This window comes from Orcinus orca, chromosome 2 (assembly GCF_937001465.1).
Source record: "Orcinus orca chromosome 2, mOrcOrc1.1, whole genome shotgun sequence".
Lineage (NCBI taxonomy): Eukaryota > Metazoa > Chordata > Mammalia > Artiodactyla > Delphinidae > Orcinus > Orcinus orca.
The window spans coordinates 54,111,181-54,134,017 of NC_064560.1; the positions used below are offsets into that span (position 1 = coordinate 54,111,181).

The window sequence follows — 22,837 nt, forward strand, 5'->3', positions numbered from 1 at the left end:
CAGATGAGTGAACAGTGTTGTACATCCTTAACCACTGGGCTTGCACACTGAGTTAAGTGTCATTTCATTTTCACCTGTGCTTTTCTACCCTGGTCCTTGGCTTGTCTGAATTGCTTTGCTATCCAAGTTAGTTTGCAACATGAGCACATTTTCACATTGTCTTTGCATATTGATTTAAGCTTTGATTACTCATTATTTTTTTTTATTTCAAATGGAAGAGGGTTTTTTTTCTTATCCTGTGATTGTATGGAGCGTATTTTGGAATATGCATACTTTGTAAAGATTACCTGTAAATACACACGTACTCGAAAATCCAGCAGAGATTGTGGGTTCCAAAACTAAAGCACAGATCTTTGTTTACAGAGCCTTCCACTTCTAATGACACATCAGTGGGTAGAGGATTGTATACATTATGCTTCATTATTTACCTTTTGAATAGATGTATTATTAATAATTGCCGCGTGATCAAAGTTGGGCAAAATGTTTAGAAAGCATAATGTTTCCATAAGTTAGGAGTTTGTACTGTCATGGTAATTCTTATTTAATATTAGGTAGTGGACTCATCAAAACTTTATCACACACATTATATGCCAAGATTGTCCAGATGTTTTATTCCCAGTAGTTCAGGGTAATTTTGACCTTGAAAGTGATTTTGTGCACAGGAAGCCTCAGTGTTTGCTGGGAGAATTCCTGTAGCTCATTGGTCTCACAAAAAGAAGTAACCATTATACAAACTTACTCAAAATAACTAGCCTACTACACGTCTTCTAGTATGTTTTTTGCCCTCCTGCCCCCCACCGCCCAAATCCTTCAACTGCAGGCCTTTTCAGGACAGAGCCATTATTTTAGAAAGCAGGATTTTTAAGTTTATGTGTATAAATATTTAAATATATATATTTATACATATAATTATATAATATTTATATATGTTATATATATTTATATATGTATAATTTGAAGATAAAATGATATAAAAATCCTAGAATATTCTGCATCTTGCAAAACTATAAGAGGGAGATAATATTCAGTCATTTTTATCTTTCTAATAAAATCTTTGTCTCCATTTTATTCCCATTACTTGCCCAGATTGGGCAGTTTGTTTAAGAAAGTCACTGGACTCATTAATTTAGGCACCACTTTATGTACATTGTTAAACATGGTTTAAAAGTGAGAATGTAACTGTTATTTAATCTTTCATTCAGCAATTGTTTAGTGATAGGGGTTGTGTCTGTTTCTGGCACATAGTAGGATCTCTTGGATGAATGAATGGGAAAATAAAAGTCAGGGTCACTTCCATGGTGTTTGGGAATTTTGAGTAGGAATGAGTATGAAGCTTATTTAATAAGGGCCAAGTGAAAGCTGTATTTTGTACCATTTCAGAGGTGATTCAGTCTTGGACAGTAGCAGTGTGCTCTTCAGATCCTGGATTTCCAGAAGGTCAGAGTGCCCCTTTGATACTGTGTTCTTTCCCGTCTGAGAGAAGAAACAGAGGGCTGTGGTGGCCCCTCATTTCAGAGAGGAAAACGAGGCTTACATCACCGTGCCTGTGACAGGTGGTCTCCTGGCCAGCATCTTGGGCTTCCTGAAGCTGCTCGGGGCCCTGCTGGTGGGAAAGGCAGGACAGCTGCAGGGAGCAGCGTGTGAGCCTACCTCTGACCCTGACCGCTGGCTGACCCGGGGCAGGGGTGGTTTTTGAGGGAAGTGAGTACGTCTACCAGGGTGCTCCTAGTGTATGGATTTGCGCAGAGGACCTGACCTGGCCCAAATCCCCGTAAACATTTATAGGTGGTCTGGGCTTGCTGAGGGGGTCGCCAGTTTTATTTTCTGTGTCTAAACTTACCCTCTGAGGTGGCCCAGGAACCTTTCTGAGCAGGAGCTGACCAGCTTAGAGTTGGGGTCCATCCACCCCCCTCCAACCATGGTGGTCTTGGGTCCCTAAGCTAGCACTTGGGTCATTATGAAGTTCCAGGGATTAGTGTGTCGATTCTGTAGGGTAACATGAACAGTTTGATGAATGATGACTAGAAGTCCCAGGTGTCCTTTGGAAAAGCCCAACAGTTCAAAAAGGGACACAGATGATAGATGTGACTGCCTTGGTTCCTGGGGCCAGTGCTGGCAACCAGTCTGCAGGTGCACATCCACCAGTCTTGCCATCGAGGGGATCAGGTGGTGTCGTTTCCACTGAACAAGCTATTCTCAGTCCATTCAAAGTAATCAAGAATGTTGAGGAGGGTCTGCCTGCTTAGGGGAGAAAATTATCTAGACTAAGTTTTTCAGAATTGGTTCCTTCCACAAAAACAGGAAGTCATTCTTCATACGGTCAACAGTTCTTTGTAAACTAGAGTAACGTTGGTAAGAAATGTCAGTTTGCAAATAAATCATACAGTACAGAGAAACTTATACGTAAGCATTTACAGAGTTTTGAAATTTTTTATTAATTATTAGCCAGTAGGATTCAACATATTCTCATAGGTTCCTTAACTCAGTGGCACAGTGGAAGTTTTTTTGGGCCTCGGCTGTCCCTGGGGTAGAGTGTGAGTTGGCACTGAGGTGCTGTGTATGCTGATGGACGATTAAATAGTCAAGGGAAGATACAGGGGAAGGTGAGCAGATTTCCTCCTTGAAGAATTTTATTTAGCTGAGAAGAAATGGGTAGAAATTGAATTTCAGGTAAATAAAATGTAAGTCAAACAGTCACTGATGGACAGAAAGTGCATTCCTAACAAGCCCACTAAAAAGCTGCCTGGGGACCAGCAGAAGCAAGGATGACAGTGTCTGGACTGCTCATCTGCGGCAGATGCTGAGCCTGGCCCCATCCTGAGTCCTGGTGGACTGGGAGAGAGAAACACACGAGGCTTGTGTAGCCCAGGTGGCTGGCTGTCAAGAGACATCATGTTCCCCCAGAGTCGCCTGCGCACAGCCAGCAAGGTTCAGGGGAAATGCTCCAAGCACTTTCCTTCAGTTGGTTATCTTATGTTCAGACCAAGAATGCTTTCTTGGACTCAACACTTTGTAGATGTCTTATTCCTTTCTTTGCCCTTAGTGAAGCAAGAAGTGATCACAGGCCAGAAGAGTAATGGGGACAAGATTGTTGTTGCCACAGAGAAGATTGCTAGGAAATAGGTCAACTGCATAGCGGAATGTTGCAAAAACTGAAGTGTTTTTAAAACTCTTCACAGATATCTTCCCTATCCCAGCCTATTCCAAAATAACTAATTTTGTGGCACTTATGTTTTGAGATTCCACCTCCCAATGTATGATAGTTGCCTCAAGAAATTTCACTTCTGCCTCCCTCCATGTTCTCTGTATTCTGTAGCCCGTGTCCTGGGGGACTGTCACAGTGAAGCGTCTGTCTTACCATTGTGCTCTTTAGACAGTTGAGCATCCGGCTTCCACAAATCAGGTTTGTCTAGATCTATGTAACTGACGTGCATCGTGGGATTGATCTTTACTGGATCACATGTACGTTTGTAGAGGATAAGCTTTTGGCAGAAGACAGAGTAGTCAGCTAATTGCAGCACCAAACGGGTGTTACAAGTTGAGGTGAAGGTTCTTCCCTTCCTCCTTACCATCGGTGAGGATTCATTCTGAAGTTGGTAAAAAGAAAAGTAGCTGCTACGGTGGAACAACCAGAAACTGCTGGAGGAGATAAAGTGTGTGTACTTTCTCCTTGCCCGGTAATTTTTTTTAAATCCGCAAGATACACTTTAGCATCTTTTATATTTTTCTTCAGTGATTCTTTTACTTGAAAAAACAGAAGTCTTCCCACACAGACCAATATTCAAAATCTATTAACAGTTTGTGGGGATGGGGAAGGAATCACAGGGTTGGGCTTTTCTGTTTTTTTTTCATTTACTTCCACTTAAGCACTTAAGCTCATTGTGCCAGAAATGGTTTTTTAAATTTAACTGTGGAGAAAATATGAGTGTGTGTGTACTTAAATATTTCTTCACAAGAGAAGGGGCTCATTGGGGTTCATCCAGCTGATGCGATGGGTTGATGTTTTCCTGCGTTTGGTCCATGCATGTTCCTGTGACATGTAATTTACATAAATGCTCTGTAAATCTTGTGTTAAAAGGGCCTTGTTCCTGCTCAAAGAAAGCAATTTTTGCCTTGGTTCTGCCTCTAAACAAAAGAGTTGTCCGATTTTTGAAAGGGGCCCTTCCTCTGCCCCCTACACATGGAATCTCCAGCGGGGTGGTCCTCACGGCTTGAGGCTCCAAGTGGTGGATGTATTCGCTTTGTGCCCTATCCAGTGATGATGGAATGGAGGATGTTCTTACTGATGAGGAGTTTACAGTGTGAAAGGGGAACGTGGTTGCCTGAAGCCAGGAAGCTAGTGCACAGAACCTAGACCTTGTTTGCCTGTGATGCGCTCACCTGGTGTGACGTGGCATCCTGGGACTGCGGGGCTCCCAGTGGGGCCAGTGAGACCCCACGGGTGGGCACAAGGAGGAGAGTGGGCTTCTGAGTAAGTGGAGGACTTGGTGCTCTGGGTTGAGGGTCTGCCTGGGATGCTGGGTGAGAACAGCAGCCCCTCCCCAAATGTCGGGAGAGCACGAGCACCCTTCAGCGTGGGCTGGATGCCCTAGTTACCAACCTACCGCTTCACATTCAAAGAGAAATTTTAAACCATGCTTCGCTCCTAAACTGTGTTTTTAGGCTTAATTAAAATTATCTGATTCTCATAAGCCCTGTTTTCTTGTCTTAGGGTCCTGTGGTGAATCCCCTGCTGTATTTCACGTTGAACTTCTGGGTTCTTGCGCGTTTTCTCTCGCACACGCTGCAGCTGCTTGTCATGTTGCGCTTGGCCCAGTCTCCACAGAACCAAACCCCTGCTCCCCTCTGTCCCTCCTCGCGTGCGCATTCCTGTCCTCCCTTACATCTCTCTGCCTCTCCATAGTCTCCCCTCTAAGAGGGGAGCCCTCTGGGTCTACTCTGCACCCCTGCTTTCACTGCAGGGCTCTTGAGGCTTTGTAGATCCGAGTCTGGCTCCTCATTGTACAGATGGGAAAACTGAGGGCTGGGGAGGTTGTGCTCCTAGCCGACTTACAGCTGGGTAAGTGACCCTCTGGGAGCCAGTCCCCCACTTACCGAATCCAGGTCTGTGCCTTCTTCACACACAGGGTTATGGCTGCTTGTGCTGTGGTTTTTCGTACTGTCAGGTCACATGTGGTCAGGGCTGGGCCCTCCCTTCTTCATTCTTCCTGGCTGATGGCTCAGAGGATGTCGTCCGAAATGGTCAAAAGGGGATGAGCCAGGCACATACACTCTAGAATTGACCTGGAGTTGGACTGTTTTCTTTGGGAACCTAAGGATAGAGGTTCCATATGGAAATGTGCGTTATCAAAGGATCAGGATGATGAAAATCACAAAATGCTAGTGAAAGAAATCAGAGTTAAATACCTTGTTCATGGATCAGATGATGCAATGTGTAAAGATGTCAGTTCTTCCTAAATTGATCTGTAGATTTAAGAGAACTCCTGTCAAGTTCTCAGCTTTGTGGTAGACATAACAAACTTTTCCTAAAATTTATGTGGAAAGGGAAAGGCCCTCGAATAGCCAAAACAGCTTTGATAAGAATAAAGTAGGAGAAATCATTCTTCCCCATGCTAAGGCTTCCTGTGTAGCCACAGTTGTCAAGAGTGTGGGTTAGACCCACAGTGCAGTGGAATGGGGTGGGGAACTCAGACCTACACAAAGTGCCCAATTAATTTTTGACCAAGGAGCAAAACCAATTCAATGGCAGAGGGATGACCTGTTCCATAAATCATATTGGAGGAATTGGACATCCATAGGCCAAAAAAAAAAAATCTAGACCTGAATCCCACACCTTATACAAAAATTAAGGATCATAGATCTCAGTGTAAAATGTAAAACTACAAAACATCTAGCAAAATAGAGAAGTCTTCAAATCTGAGGATGAGGCAAAGAGTTCTTAGATTGAAACTAAAAGCACAGTCCCTAAGACGAAAAATGGATAAATTGGACTTCATCAAGATGAAAACTTCTGTTCTGTGGAAGACTGTAAGAGGATGAAAAGATGCTGGAACTGGGGGTGCCCCTGTGTTTGTAGACCTGCACTCACCCTTCCTGACTCTGACAAGTGTCAAAGTTAAGTGGTAACATCCGGACCTTACTGGCTAAAGTTAAGATTTCAACATAGTCCATATTTAAAATATATCTTTTTCTTTCTGGTCATGCCATTAACTAAATGTTTTGAGGAACTTTATGGTTATTCCCATAAATGTACAAATCCCAATCATGTTGAGAATTTTTTTCCATCATCCTGAGCATTTGAATAAGCGTTGGTGATTTTATAATCCTAGAGGAGGGTTTATATTTATCCTGATTACCTTACTTAAAATATCCTTATAGAACTCAAATTTCTAAATTTTACATTGGAAATATGGCATAAACCTGAGAAAAATGAAAGAGCGATAAATCCAGTCGTAAGATAGTAACAAAGGAAAACACAATAATTGGGAAGTGATGTGACGTCTCGAGATGTGGGCCCAGGCTCTGGAAGGACGTGAAGGTGCTGCTGATGGGTTTGCGCGCAGTCCCGGAGCAGCCTTCGCCAGGCTCCGAGGATGAGGCCCTGCGGTCTCACCACCCTCCTAGTGGTAGGTCAGTGGGTGGGGAGCGGGCGGGCGCTGGGGACTGAGATCCAGAGCTGCGAGCCGCTGTGTGGTCGACACAGGGAGAGCTGATGGCACCCCAGGTCCGGTTACTGTGGCGGGGATAAAAGAGAAGCGCGTGGATGCCTAAGAGGTTGGGATTTCAAGTTTCCTCGGGGTTTCTGATACTCTGTCATCTGCCTTCGGCCTCCCTCCCCTGGAGCCATCCTGCTCTTCGCATGTACTGCTGGCTGGCTCGCCCAGCATGGAATTCTTCCCGCCCAACTCGGAGCAGGTGCCGCGCCTGGGAGCCTGGTAGTGTCCTTCACAAGTTTGCACGTGTAGTAGGTACCACATGAGTACTTGCTGGGTTTTTAAACTATGTTTTCTTCCCTATTTCATGCTTTCTGAGACGTTTCACGTTCTGTGTATTTGATCTTTTCAACTACGGTGGAAGGTGATAGGTGTTATTACCAATATTTTATCACTGAGAAAGATGAGACCAGAGAAGTTAGCTGACGTATGGTTTGTGTTCAGGGCGAGGAGAGGTTCCTGGTCTGCCTGCTTCTACTCCCCTGGACAGGTGGGTTCTTGCCAGGACAGCACAGTCTCTCTGCAGAAAAGAAAAGCTTCCCACAGAGATGACAAATGTGCCTCCAGCAGCTGGGTGGGAGGGAGAAGGCCGTCAAGGGTGCTCCCTAAGCCTTATAAAGCCAGCGGCTTAGGAGAGAGGCGTTCTGAAGGTTCCTGACAGCCATAAAATTCCAAACATGGAAATGATTGCTTTGTTATATGAAGCATTCGTTCCAGCATTAAATAATAAACTCCTGACACCAAGAATGGAAACCATCCCTGTTAGGCTGGTCTGTTTACTCGGCGCTTACCCAGCTGTGGAGGTGGCTCTGGGGCACACACTCCCCCCTTGGGGGTATTCCTGGCTCTACGGGTTGTCCTATTCTGACCCGACACCCACAGGCTCTGCAAATTCCTGTGGGGTCCAAGTTTGCCAGAATGAGGCCAGGATGGAAAAAGAGAGGAGCTGCAGTATCACCTCCCTTCTTGCATTTCCTAGGCTGGTTTTTCCTTCGCTTTTCTAAGACTCAGGGTTTGCCTGGAAACTCTGGACTACAATATAAGTAAGAAAAAGAATTCTTCCCAGGGTGGGGGCGGTGGGGGAGAATGGTCTCTGTCTTAGTGAGATTCAACCGTACATTGGGGGCTTTACTTGACTTGCATTTTCAGTTCAAATTTATGACTTGGCTGTAAATCTCTCTTTCCTTTGTTACAGAACACATGAGAACTTTAATTTCTACTGTTGTAATTCTTGGTCTTATGGAGCTTCTTTGTCCAAGAATAATAATATAAATAGCGTTTTTGATAAAGTAGAAAGTGTCTCAAAAAATCACTTTTATTTTCTCTTCACTGAAGTTACAAACGATTTATGTGTTTACTTTTCTGTCATACATTCTTATTCCTAAAATGAAAGGAGAGTTAGATGGGTGTCTTGAGTATCAAAGCATGGAAAATACACTCTTTGGAATTTTGTATGGGAAATTCTCAAGCAAGGCATCCTGTGGTCCATGTCCTTTAACATCAGCAACTGTTTGCGCCTTTTCAAGGAGCAAAATGTAGACGCAGCATGGGCGAAGTGATCTACATGTTTCCTTGATAGTGTTCTTTTAGCTTACAGGTTGAAAGAATACTAATTAACCTGCCGTAAACCATGGAATAGTCTTTATAGATTGATAGGTTTTAATAAAGTCTTGCTTAGAAATGTGATGTGGAGTAGGGTTCCTCTCTCTCATAGCCTTTCTGCATTGAGTTTACAAAGTTTCATCCTGAAGACTGTGTGCTCATTACAGATCCAAAGTGAGGAGCAGAGGGGAGGAGCAGCCAAAGTTGGATGCTAAAGCATCCAGCTTTAGCCTGAATGGATGTAAAGTGAAGAGAAACACTGTGTGTTTCCATGGTGATACCATGGCACTGATTGTAGGTCAACCTCAGGCAGAAACCAAGGAGGGGCTCTGGGTGGATGGAGTTGTGTGTAAAGCTAGCCAGCTTCTGTCTTTCCTACCCATCTTTCATCTATCTTCCTTCCTTCTATCAGTCATCTATCTATCCTTTCAATTTATTCTATCTCCATTCATCTACCTCTCTTATCTGTCTTACTATATTATCCTCATTGGTTGCTTCAGAACACAAGATCGCCCTACTTATATAAATTTGCAGTGAGTTTGACATAGATAGTCTTTTGGACCTCGGTCTACCAGATGCTAAAGTAGCTCCAGAGTTAAAAATACCTGGACTTTCTGCGTGGAAAAGGAAACGCAGCGAGGACATTTTAGCCCTGATGCTTGGGACGCCTGAGGAACCTGCTCCTGCCGCAGACGCTGGATCCTTTACGTAACACATGAGCCAGGCTGGTGTTTCACACACTTTAATGATGGAATAATCATCGATTTCCCTCTGTCCTTTCCCCACATGGCCACTAAACAGTTAAATAGTCACCAGGCACTTTCCCTGATTATGAATGCAGCATCTGTCCAGTCGCTTATTTGAAGTCATTCTGTGTGTTGGTGTCTGCTGCTCATTTGTGATTAACTCCATCAATACATAGTCCTGGTCTGTAAAACAGAGGGGTCATACTCGGTTCTGTAGGACACTGACCCGTGAAGGTGTCACAGCCCGGCTTTGAAGATAAGCCACTCGTATGTGTTACAAAAACAGACTGTAAGCAGCCATCTGAGGCCTCATGAGACTTGTGCAGGAATCTGTGTGGCCAGAGCTCAAGGCTGGGATGTCACTGAGACAGGGCAGGGGCTGGGGGCATGGAAACAGGCAGTGGGGTGAGAGGTTGTCCCTGAGGAGGGCGTCCGGATCAGGCGGAGAGCTGGGCAGGACATCCGGTGGCAAGAATGCTGACCAGTGGTCACAGAGTGGAGGCTCGAGTGGAGACTCTAGGTGTGGCTTTCATGGGAAAAGTTCTGGACTTGGACAGAGGTGGTTTTCTTCATAGATCTGGGGGCCTGGGCAAGAAACATAACCATTATTTGCACCTCGATTTCTTACCTGTAAAATCAGTTGTTATAAGGATTAAAAGAGATTATTTAGGACGCATAGGACAGGGCCGTGTAGTTAATACTTCTGGCTATGCAGGCTGCACGCTGTGTGTTGTGGTGCTTACCAGGGAGTATGGCTGTGTGCTGGTAAAACTTTATTTCCAGAAACAGCCCACAGGCTGGATTTGTAGTTTTCCAACCTGTGATTTAGATGAAATTCGTGGGGTGTGGAAGTTATTCAATAAATAGTGTCTCCCTTTCCCTCTTCTAGGTTTCGAAAGATGATAGCAGCCTGGGATTTCTGAGTCATATCTGGAGGTTCTCCGAGCTGACTGCTTAGTGGCATGATTTAGTAGTGGAGCTGAAATAGAACACCTGCGTGGAGGTACTGACTCCGCCTCCCGCCCAGCCTTTCTGAGTCTGTGGGGTCAGGAACCTGAGTGGACGCCCCTGTGAGGCCAACATTAGCATCTCCCCTTTAAAGAGGAGCTGTGGCTTCACGCGGAAAGCGCCTGTGTTCCTTTAGGCCAGGATCTTAACAGCTGGAGCTTTCCAAAGTAAGACCACATTTAAAATGAGAGTGAATAGTGAGTGTCCTTTGAGGTTGGCTTCAAGGGAGGGACCCCCCCCCCAATACTTAAATGTTCATCTGAGAAATTTTTAAAACTTGAGCTGAACTTTGTCTTTTAATATTTCGACTAGCTTAAATGGTTGATCCTCAGCCTTTACTGTATGTCTGCCTTTACTAGTGGGGTTTTTCTTTTCCTATAGATTCTTCTTGTTGTAGCCTTTTCTTTTCCACTTAGAGAAGATCCTGTAACATTCCTTTTAGGGTAGCTTCAGTATTGATGAAGTCTTCTAGTTTTTGCTTGTCTGAGAAGTTCTTTATCTCTTCTTCAATTCTGAATGGTAACCTTGCTGGGTAGAGTATCCTAGGTTGCAGGTTTTTACCTTTCAGCACTTTAAATGTATCATGCCACTCCCTTCTAGCCTGCAATATTTCTGCTGAAAAATCAGCTGATAGCCTTATGGGGGTTCCCTTGAATGAGACTCTTTGTTTCTCTCTTGCTGCTGTTAGAATCCTCTATCTGTAACTTTTGCCATTTTAATTATGATATGCCTTGATGTGGGTCTCTTTGAGTTCATCTTGTTTGGGATGGGACTCTCTGTGCTTCCTGTACCTGGATATCTGTTTCCTTCTTTAGGTTTGTAAAGTTTTCAGCCATAACTTCATCAAATACATTTTTACCCTCTTCTCTCTCTCTCCTTCTGGAACCTCATAATGTGGTTGTTAGTGTGCTTGATGTTGTCCCAGAGATTGTTTAAACTGTTCTCATTTTTAAATTTGCTTTTCTTTTTACCGTTCTTCTTGTGTGATTTCCATTATTCTATCTTCCAGATGACTTATGTGTTCTTCACTATCACCTAATCTGCTTTTCTTTCCTTCTAGTGTGTTTTTCATTTCACTTATTGTATTCTTCAATTCTGACTGGTTCTTTTTTAAAAAAATATTTTCTAGTTTCTTACTAAAATTCTCACCATGTTCATCTATTCCTTTCCCAAGTTTAGTTAGCATCCTTATTACTAATGCTTTGAATTCTTTATCTGGTAACTTGTTTATTTTTGCTTCATTATCTGTTGTGAGCACAAGTCATGTCTTACCCCTAGGGTGTGCTGGCAGCTCTCAACTTTTAGGAGGAGGGGCTGAAGATGGAGGGGTGAGGGCTGCAGCCAGGTGTGAGCTGGGCTTCCCCTCTGCTCGATGGCATCAACATCCTGTTGGGGCCGGGCCAGGTCCCAAGTTGCTGGAGCAGAAGCCCTGAGGGTCAGTTCCAAGCCGGCTCCATTCCCTTTAAGTGTATGTTTTCCACGCTCCCCGCACCAGTCGCGTCGCCCCAGCAGTGCTGAAGCAAGAGGTGCCTGTGTGGGCTCTCAGCGGGGTTGGGGGGTTTGGCCACTGACAGAGGTCAGGGCTGCTTCTGACTCGCCACCTGTGTAAGCGCTGCTAGTGGTTGCCGCCACCCCACTCAGTCGCTGCTTTGGGTCTGAGCTGCTCTGAGTCTTACAGCTGGGCCCTCTCCCCATCATGAAGCAAGCGGGACTGGAGCGGTCGCTTGGCTGAGGCTATGGGAAACCAGCAGCTGCTGGAGCAGCCCTCGCTCCACCCTGCATGGGAGCAAGCCGGCGTGCACACTCCTCACCGTGGAGCCCAGGCTTCCCACAGCCCTCCCGTTAGTCCATGGGCCCTCCAACCAGCCAAGGGCACTCATCTTCACTGTGTCAGACCCCAGGACCAGGGAGCCTGATCTGTGGCCAAACCGCTCACTCCCCAGGGCAGATCTCTGCTCCTGTGATCTCCCTCTTCCTCTGAGTCCCCTCCGTGGGGCACAGCTCCTGACCAGATCACTTCTCTTCCTACCCTATTCCATGTGGCTCTTTCTTATAGCCCCAGTTGTACAGGAGTCTTTCTGCCAGTCTCCAGTTAGTTTTCAGTGAGAATTGTTCCACATGTAGATGTAGTTTAGATTTGTTCATGGGGGGAGGTAAGCTCCACATCTTCCTGCTCTGCCATCTTGATCTCCTCCTCAAAACTTAAGCTGAACTTTGGGTGAAGAACAAGCTGGACGGGGCTCGTTCATCAGGCTAGGATTTGATGGCAGGACTGTGCAGAGCAGCTGTGGGGTTGGCTGGGAAAGGGAGAGCACTGGAGGGAAACACCCGGTAAACAGTAGGTGTCTACCCTGTGCTCAGGTGGCCTCCCAACAGGCCAGTATGTGCTTTTCCCACCAACACACCCCCCACACACGTGCTCCTTTCCCTGTCTCGTGCTTCTGTTTTCCTCTAGGCAACCCCTCAGGGAGCAAACTAGTTTTGAGTTTATAAAATGCTGAGCAGCAGCACAATTAGCACAAAAAATAGCTTTCTCATAGTTTTATTGTCTTCAAAGAGCGGTCAGTGTGTTTTAGCACCAAAAATGCTCAATAGTCAATAGCGGGCTGTGTTTTCATTTATTTATGTTGTTTACAGCTCCATGTGCATAAACTAGTCATGTGTTTCGTGGGCTGGACAAGACTGCAGTGAGCTGTGAGCTGGTTGGGTCAGGGTGCCCTCTGGTTTGATCAAATGTAGTGAGCACCACCACCAGGAAAAGCGGACTTAGCAACTTGTGTGTGACTCATTATAACTTTTCATTTGTTTGCTGTATTTTTATTGAAACTTTAGTGTTTAGCTCTTTTAGGAATGATGGCTTGGTCAGAATATTAGGAAAAAAATTAACAGTTTCAGAAAAATTCAAGGGCACAAATCAGCATTTTGGGTACATTCGAGCTTGTAATTGGGAAAGGCTGTTGCACGTCATAAAGGTTATTTGTCCCAGGTACTTGGCACTTGGGGAAAATGCCAGCCTAGCAATGGCTCTTGAATCTCTGGCATCAGCAATTTAATTCCTGTTTTATTGATAAGCTTCTTTCTCATATATTTTGGATTCCATAGGTCCTATGTTCTCTTGCTTTGTTTTATCTACTGTTTCATTTCATCTTAGACACTTATTTTCAAAAATACGCTAGCAGTAAGTATAGTCCTTGGGACCGACACGCCTGATAAGAAAAAAAGTCTCATTAATGGAGGAAGATGCTAATCAGTGGTGGTTTTGGCCAGCTCTCACTGGGGTAGACACCTGCAGAATCCATTGTTGATTGAGTTAATGAGAGCCGTGTAGATTGGGGAGGTTTCCTGCCCCACAGATGTGAATAAGATTGCAAGAATCTAATTCTGGACCCCATCAGACCCAAAACCTTGTGAGAAGGGGCCAGGGACAAGCATGTGTGTGCGTAGTGAAGGATTTTATATAACTTAAATGAGTATTTATTTGTGAGCAGAGGAAATGTCAAGGTGAATGATATGAAGTGCTTTCTTCTTAAATTATAATTATAAGGAAATAGAAGACACACACAGATGTGACTGTGTCTTCACAGTTGAGTGTTCAGCTCTACCTGTGAAAGCATTCTGAACTTCCCTTTCCTTCTCTTACAGGTGACATCACACAAAAAGGATATGAAAAGAAGAGATCGAAATTGATTGGAGCCTACCTGCCCCAGCCTCCGAGTACGTAAACCTTGATGAGTAGCATAAAGCATCCCATTTTAAGAGTTAACTGTAACACGCGAGAGAACAGCTGAGCACAAGTCCTCCCTCAGTCCCCAGTCTGCATGCAGATCACGCCATTGAGGTGGCACTAGGCACATCCTACTCCTTTGTGTGATTGCAGGATATTTTGTGAATTTAGAAGATACATACGACTTTTCTATAAATGTGCCTAATAAATTTAATAGGTATTTTATTCATAGAGCTGCAGTAATATGTTTGGTTACTTTAAAATGGCTACAGTCATAAAAAATATGAGAGCATTTATGGTTTAAACATGACTTTTGTCTTAGTAAGTTAAATTTATTGATAATGGTTTAAATTAATCCAAGGTTTTCGTTGACGTCATTGGTGCGGGGTGGAGGGCCAATCTAGAAATCTAGAAAAATGGTGTAACATCCTGCCTGGTATTATAAAATTGTAAAGGTTGGTTGTTTCTTGAAACGTGATTGTCAACGTAATGGATTCTTCCCCAAGTACAAATCCTGTTTAATTCCAGCGTTTGCACGTGTGCAAGTGTGTAGAATTTCTGTCCTCAAGCTGGGGTTCTGTACATTTCAGGGAAAGGAAGATGATACTGGGCTGCAGTTGTAACACTCCATTCTGATGTAAGCTCAGTTCAGCCCAAGGGCAACCTTGAGAATTTTCTGGGCATTAGGAATGGCTTAAAGCTAACACAAGTCCTCCAGGAGGAAGGACAGCAACAGAAATAGACTCTCCAGTGTTCAGTGTTGGAACAAATGTGAAGCTCTGCTGAGCCGCTTCTGCTAGAAGAGGTTCAAGTCTGCATGTGCAGGCCCAGCGCAGGCCCACCGGCTCTCCGGGCTGTGACACAGCCTCCAGTGCTGTGGGCGCAGAAGGAGTGTCCCCACCTGTGGCTCACATTCCAGGACACTTAACTTGTGTGTTGAGTTTCTGCTGCTTTTTTTAGCTTTGTTTGGTTGTGTGTGATTTCTTTCTTTTCTCGGTACTTAAGAGAGTTAACATAAAGATGGACCGGCTGCGTGGGCCTGCCTTAGCTGACGGCCTGGGTTTTCCTGCTGTCTAGTCTGTAAAAGGAAGAAGCTCTGCGCTGTCTGAGTGGATGGAACATAAGTGTGTTGTCTAGCTGACCCCATGTGTGAGAGACTTCAGAGCACACGTGGGCAGACGACTAGATGTGGTCTCCCCGCTTTCCTCCTCTCGTGCTCCAGCAGAGCTGTTGTGATGAATTCCTGTCTGCACTTGGCCCCTCCTGGTCTTGGAGGAAGGCTGGCGGGGAGACTGTAGGCCCTTTGGGTTGCTAGATTTTATTGTCTGTGCCTTACCAAACAAAAGTGAAACAGAAGCAGTTCTGCACCTTCCCAGAAGATGGCTCTGGAGCTGTGACAGTGCCAGGAACGTGGCTGACCCGTGTTGCTGAGCGCTGAGGGTGGCCCTGTGTGGCGTGGTCCCTTTGATGTTCTTTATGCTGTTCTGCATGGGGTCGGCCGCTCTGCTCGGTGCTGTAACAAATTTAAAAAAAACTAAAGTTTGAATTAATTAGTTTTTTTTCAACTTGTTACAGCAGCGAATGGAGCTGCCGTGGTCCGGTGTAGACTGCAGCACAGTGAAGGAGCCCCGAGAAGAATGCTGCAGGCTGGCAACATCGGGGTGTGTGACATCCGAGACGCCGCGGTCAGAGAGCGGGCGGCCAGCACCGCAGGAAACCGGCCACTGTTTTACTTTCGTTTCGGTGAGCGCACTTAACTGAGAGAGAGAGAGAGACACACACACACACACACACCCCCCCCACGGCAGGGCACGTTTGCAATGGACTGTCCACCTGATGCCTTTCTAAACAGAAGTGAGGGCTCAGCCTTGGGGGAACATAGGAGGTCCTGTTTCTGAGCCCCTGTTCTCCATTTGAACTTGTGCGACTTATCGAGGCCACAGTGCTCCTTGGGCAAAGAGCTTGTCACAGACCCCGGACCATGATCATCCTGCTGACTCAGGGCCCAGTTTTTGAGTGTTTTCTATTAAAATATAATACTCGGTTTTTACAACCATAGTTTTGCATTTGGAGCACCACTTACAAAACACTTAAGAAAGAAGAATGCATGACAGATCATACAGTTCTTCCTAAAATTGTTGATATTCCGCTAAACTTTGTCTCATAGCCAGAGACCTGGGTGAAGGATGAACTCTAATGAATCCTGACCTCTGAGATCTGCTTCAGGGAGTAAGGTCTGTAGCTCCGTGGTATTCCTATCTCCAGAGGGCAGTTATGGAGTTTTGAAATTGAAAAATTGAACCAGTTAATCATAGAGTGTATTCTTAGAGGTCGTGATCCTATTCAGAGGTCAAAATTATTTTAGTGAGCAATATTTTGAATATAAGAAGCCCAAAAAGATGAGTTCCGTGCGCCTTTTAGTACAATAAGGAATAAGCATTTATAAGCTTCAGGGTTTTACCTCAAATAAAAGGCATTGTTTGAGAATCAGGTACAGACACTAAGCTGTTATGTCACAGTTGACCCCCAGGATCTTAGAGGAGGGAACCCAGCCGGGTCTCTCCGCTGTGGCTCTGCCCTCCTCTCCATGCCAGCCTGCTGATGGGCGTGATGCCTGTCTGTGTGGGGAAGAGCGGAGCGGTGGTAGGCGGGCGGTGGAGTTGGGCATTAGCTGCAGGGGCCCCGTCGCAATTTCTGTATGCTTCACTGCTGCACCTGCGGATGTGTGAGGCTGTGAGAGCTGCTTGGGAACACTGCTCCCTGGCCCTTGTGGCCACGCCATTCCCACTGGGAAGGAGAAGGCAGGTTCACCCATGATGCTGGGATTGGGCGACCAGATGCCCAGGTAGTTTTGCAGTTCTTATTGCTGATCTGTATTTCTGAGAAGCTGCCCTGGATGAATGGTCACACGTATAAGACTCTCTGGGAAGCAGTAAGGAGAGCACGTGGATCTAAATCAGAGAATTCTTTCTTGACTAGGCCAGTCTTAGACATGATTCTTTTGGTGTAGGATCTTTTTTTTTTTTTTTTTGCGGTACGCAGGCCTCTCACTGTTGTGGCCTCTCCTGTTGCGGAGCACAGGCTCCGGATGCACAGGCTCAGCGGCCATGGCTCACGGGCCTAGCCGCTCCGCGGCATGTGGGATCTTCCCAGACCGGGGCACGAACCCATGTCCCTTGCATCGGCAGGCAGACTCTCAACCACTGCACCACCAGGGAAGCCCTGGTGTAGGATCTTTATGAGAAATATCTTGTTTTCCTTTTTAGTTACCCTTATCCTGCCATACACTTTTCTAAAAGTAGTTTGTGTTTTGATGAACTTTACTTCTTTTTTTTTTAACATTATTTTTATTTATCAGAGAAAAAGTTAAGACTTCTCTAGAGGGACTTCCATGGTGGCGCAGTGGTTAAGAATCCACCTGCCAATGCAGGGGACATGGGTTCGAGCTCTGGCCCAGGAAGATCCCACATGCCACAGAGCAACTAAGCCCGTGCAGCACAACTACTGAGCCTGTGCTCTAGAGCCCACGCTCCACAACAAGAGAAGCCACGGCAATGAGAAGCCTGCGCACCGCAACGAAGAGTAACCCCCATTCAACACAGCTAGAGAAAGCCTGCGCACAGCAACGAAGACCCAATGCAGCCATAAATAAATAAATAAATTTATATATTAAAAAAAATTGTTTAAAGACTTCTCTAGAAAGTATTCTAAAGATATTTCAAATATACTTTGGAGATTTGTTTGGGACACACGATTATGAATTAGGATGGCTTCCACAGCCTTCAGCAACAGCTGAGCACCCTAGTCTGAGCTCCCAAGCATTACCCCATCCGAGGCAAAATGCTGGGGAAGCAGGCTTTTTCCTGATTTTCTTCTCTGCACAGAAGTGAGTGACTGGGGAACCCAGTCAAAGATACGCTGTTTTCAGGGAGCACAGTGTTGAATGCTCACCTAAAGCTGGATGAGGGAAAGTGTGCCAGAGCTAGAAAGAAAAAAGAAAATTATGTATTTAATGAAGTAAGGGGTCAGAATATATTGAAAATCATTATCAAAGAGAAAATATTATTCAGGAGAACTTACTTGGTTCTAGTTGTCTTGCAGTTTTTCATTAGTCTTTGAAACTATATATTTTTCATTAGTCTCTGAACCTGATAAAATTTGTGAAAATAGAAGATAAAGTCCACTCTCTACCACTCTCTCCAGGGGTATCTTAATCACGTGGTGTTAGCTTCTATATGAGTCTTCACTGCTTTCATGACAAGGCCATGGTGATGTGAGGTAGTAACATTCCAACATTGCCATAAATAGTGAAACTTTCCTTGACCAAATAGTCCCTCTATTCTCATGATGCATGTATTGGCTAGATATTACTTTCCACGTGATTGGCATCAAATGTTTCTGAGTGGTGAGTGATTTATATAGATCCAGTCTTCTCCAGGCCCATCTCGCCTTTCCTCCAACAGCAAGCGTCTTGTGCTCAGTTACAAGGACTTACTGTGACTGTGTAGTTGTGAAAATCTTGGTGAATTCGGCTACCGTGACCAGAGGGCAAGTCTGTCTGTTTCCTTCCTGCTCGCCGGGGATCGGCTCTGGGATCCACGTGAACAGCCTACTCAGAGAGGAGCCTCTCTTGGTTAGGGCGAGTTTATTGTCCACTTTTGCTCTTTTGGAGAAGGCAGACGGCCCCACCCGGAGTGCAGACTCGTCTGCATCAGAAGGGCTTCACGGATAGCAGCCTGACCTCTCTTCACCTCCTCCAGCCTACATCCGATGTCACACTGCATGTGAGGCATTCTGTACGTGCTTGTGCCCTCTGCCTGTACCTGTGCATCTTTTAAAGCTCAGTGCAGTGTCACTTCGACAAGGATTTCTTGCCTGATCCCTGGGGTTAGGACAGGCCGTTGTGTTTTATATTCTCCAGAAAATGAAGCTTACTGGCACTGCTGTGGTTGATCGGTTCTGCTTCTTCACATTAACAACTGCTCTGCTTCTCTGGTGCCAGGTGCACAATTTGGTCTATATTTTCATCCTGCCACAGAGTTTGTCTCCCAAAATGCAGCCCTCACTTCCCTGGGCACAGCAGTGTGTTGCCTGTCTGACCTGGGTTGTAGGGACACAGAGCTGGTCCTAGGGGACTTCTTCGGCCATGCCATCTGTTCATGATGGATGGGGTGTAGCCTGCAAGGTTAAATGCCAGAAAAAGAGAAATATGAGTAGTTAAATCAGGGTGGCCTGCGACTTAGCATGAATTCTTTCCAGACTGAGTTGCTACAGGAAATGAACTTTCATCAGACCTGTATCCTAGGTAAGCCCTGGTCATGATCTTGATACACAGCTTGCTACTCTCAGTTGTCTAAGTAGTATTCGTATTTTATCACACACAGCTGGTGATTATTGATGGGTTTCTTCTTCTTTTTGGTGGCATGAACCAATCATGTTCCTCCCCCAGACACCAGTAGTTAACAGGGAACAGCTGAGCCTCTACGGAAGGCGGAGCTGGGCATGGAGCAGGGAGAGTGGTGTCTACTTTGGGTCTGGCTCATATGGGTTTTTGTGGACAATCTATAAGGAAAACGCAGAAATCCGAAGCCCTGATCTTGACCATATACTCTCATTGCCTCCGAACTTCCCTGCTGAGCAAAGCCAAGTGCTGGGATGTGGGGATGAGACACAGATGCACGATGGTAGGGGCTCTTGTGAAACCCTGAACTCCAGGTCATCTGTACTTTTCCAGGCATGAGTCCCTACGAAAGTTCAAACATGAATAGGAAAATGGTTAGCAAATTTATACTGATTTATTGCAAGGCTTCATGCGAATGGAGGGTAAGGTAGACACAAGAGGGACAGTAATGTAAGAATCAGGCCAGCATGGTCAGGGAGATGTTACAGTGCTGATGGTGAGATTTCTGTCTCTTTTGTGCTGTTCTCATTTGTGTCAGTATGACGTGAATGTAGTAAATTTCTCACCTGTACTACAGTTGTCCTGTTTATTTTCTGGCAAACTCCTTGATGGTACTTACGTTAGAAATAAGTGCTGTTGTGTGAAGGAAAGTATAATTAGGTGCTAGAAGAGAATGGGACAATTCAAAAATTGTTTTTGTACAAACTTGAAATATGGAAAAATCCTTGTCAGTTTTACCAACTGCCTAAAGCATGTTTTCACTTAAGTGAGAGCCCTTTGGGTGCCCGGTGAGGTCGAGGGACCCTGAGATCCACGAATGCTGTGTGCAGGGAGCAGAGAGCCTTGGGTCACGGTGAGGGTCCTGGGAGTAGCAGTCACTCCTGTATTAATGTGTCCATGGCTGCACCCCAACACATGTGGGAACCGAGGTTCAGAGGCTGAGCGATTTGTCCCATTATGCAATTAGTAAAAATAAGACCAGAATTTGAATCAAGATGTTTGTTTTAAATCTTATATACATTTTTATGCAGGTTATCTTGTACACATCCTTCATGATTTCTTTTAAAAATATGTTGAAAACCAAGGTTTTTCAGTGTATTTCCCTTACTGTCTGAATTTAGAAATACTTTTTCTAGCAGGTGTCTATACTGCAGGTCTTCTGGCCTGTAGTGCACCATTGTGTCTGGGTGAATGGACCAGCCCCTGTGGGCCTTAGTCTTAGGTTAATAGGAGGATTATTGTGATTTCTATTATCTAGTTTACCATAGCGTTAATGAAATACCTGCATTTATTTAATAATCTGAAATTGGTGGGTTGTTTAGGTGCCAGAACTATATTGTTAGGATTTTCTTTGGGGAACCTTTCTTTTTTTATTGAAGTAAAGTTGATTTACAATATTACGTTAGTTTGGGGGAACCTTTCTTAAACATGTGTTAGAAGTAATTGAAGTTCTAATAAAAATGGCTTATTTCTCTGCTTTCTCTCCTTTGGGCTTAAACAAAGTTTTTACATATGGATGGGAAAAAAAGCATTTGGAGGAGTGAATAGTGATAGGACAGGGCAAAAACTTGGGAAGAGTGTTTCTGTGTGACAGGAACCTGGAGGCACGAGTGGGAGGTGGCTGGCGAGGAGGGTGTGGTGGAGGGAGGTTGGCAGTCAGGGAAGGAGCTTAGGGCTCGGTTCTGTGGTCCACAGGGTGTAGAGACATGAACCAGTCAGAGCCCTGCTTGGATTGAAGAGAGAGACTGACATTCCGGGCTCTAGTGGCCCTGGTGGCAGAGAGGGTGCTGGGAGCTGCAGGTGGCGTGTGACTGTGAAGGCGCCCGGGCAGGGCTGGGCGCTAAGCCTGGTGACCTTTCTAACCTTGAGGATAAAGTGTAGGGTGGGGAAGAGAGGAGTCCCAGGGGATGGAGGTGTTTGAGGGAGTGGAGAGGTGGGGTGCCATGTGCAGAAGTGTGAGGGCCCAGGAAGGCGCACGCTCAGCAGCGGGATGAGGTGTGTTTTGCTCTCTCCTGTGCTGTCCTTTTGTTTCCTCTTTTCCTCTTATGCACCTCTGGTCTTCTTCCTCTGATGAGGAGTTTTATTTACAGTCCCGTGGCAATTCTAGAGGAAACAAAAGCTCTCTGAGATTGTAGTATATGAATTGATGAGTTGCAGCACTCTGCACGAGCCTTGAAAATTTCACTTACTGGTTCAGCAGTGCTTCCTGAGACCCTCCTGTGAGCCAGGGGCAGCACTTGGCCAGAGGCAGACAGCGAGTCAGTCATTGCCTTCTCTGGGCTCTTAACCTGCCCCTGTCCCAAGCAAGGATCGATGTGTGCACACCTTCATGTCACACAACCTCAGCAGTTTTCACCTGCTCTGAGTTTGTTCCTGGGCAGCAGTCTGGAATTGTAGCAGTTTCCATCTCTCTTTATAAGAATGCTCTTGAACAGTAGTTTTGTGGTGAGATCACAAAAATACCTCTTCATGGATTCAAAGTACCAGCTGGACTTGGTCCATGTAACCAGTGATCATTGCACCTGGAGTGCAGCACTGAACAGCACGTAGCCTCCGCTTCAAGGGCCTGGCCTCTGCTTGGGCTCTGAGTGACAGCAGGTGCCCAGGAGCACCAGGAAAGGATGCCCATCACAAATGGAAGGGCACTAGTGAGAGTGGCACAGACTGCTTGAGTTCAAGACCCAGTTATGGGCTTGCATTTTCTCTCAGTGAAATGGCAGAAACTTATGTCATATGCTATGTTAATAAATTAGTAAATATAAAGTGCTTGCACCAGTGCTGTAAAGCGTTGGCTGTTCCTATCAGTCCTGCCTAAAGATGGGAAACTGAGGCTCAGGGTCAGATCGTGATGGCAGCAGATGGGGCTCCAGCTCCAGAGCATGGCGGTGTCCCCAGTGCATTTCCCCTCAATTTGTGTGGGATCTGAAAAGCTAGTGGTGCTTAATAGATGTGTGTCGGAGAAGAGATCCAGTCTTGATCTCTGTCTCATTTTTGCCTGAGGAGAATTTTTTATCCCCCTTGCGTTGCGTGTTTCTGGACAGTTACCCCACCTTCCTTGGGACGCCTCACCTTGTGCCGTAGACACACTGGTCATCTTGTGGCTTTCCTTTGAGCTAGTTTTCAATCGTGCCTGAATGTGAGACCTCAGCAGTGCTGAGTACTGTGTTGTAATTATGTGTTTTACTAATTATTCGTGATTAGCCTTACCAGGAGGGAGCCCATCCCAGCAGCGCCATGTGGTCAGCTCCTCTTACTGTGGGTCATGGGCCATGAGTTATACTACCGTGGCTTCTCTTGTGGTACCAGGTCATTCTAATTTGGAGTTGCATATGTGACTGAGGTACCTTTAAGCTACCTCAGATTTCATTTACAGTGAGGTCAGATAAAAACTAATGATTGAAATATGCACACTTATATTTTAGTCTCTTTTAATGTCCTGTTGCTGGTGACCTGTTGAAGCTATTTTCCTTTTGTCTAATTCATTTCTTTTTAAAACTTGGGTTGTAAGCTCTATTTTTCAGCCTATGAGAGTAAATGTTCACAGTGCTTGTATGCAGACTTAGCTTTCTGAAGACAGATGTGTAGGGACTGCAACAGGTGAGAACTAACCTACAACTCTGTATAGCTGGTCTGTAAGTGCTAT

The 22,837-nt window shown here is 45.4% G+C and overlaps 1 protein-coding gene across 5 annotated transcripts in view; it reads left to right on the plus strand.

The window, feature by feature from the left end:
* The window catches only part of DIP2C (disco interacting protein 2 homolog C), a 362,893-nt gene that overhangs the window by 161,092 nt on the left and 178,964 nt on the right, over nucleotides 1-22,837 (plus strand). For 2 of the 5 annotated variants that reach the window (XM_033403063.2, XM_033403064.2), the window contains exons 2-3: nucleotides 13,712-13,783; nucleotides 15,369-15,536. In XM_033403063.2, coding sequence (XP_033258954.1) covers nucleotides 13,712-13,783; nucleotides 15,369-15,536 — 240 coding nt within the window. Of the gene's footprint in view, nucleotides 1-9,950; nucleotides 10,065-13,711; nucleotides 13,784-15,368; nucleotides 15,537-22,837 lie in introns of all 5 variants that reach the window. The other 3 variants (XM_033403065.2, XM_004278373.3, XM_049705659.1) reach the window with 2 other exon arrangements.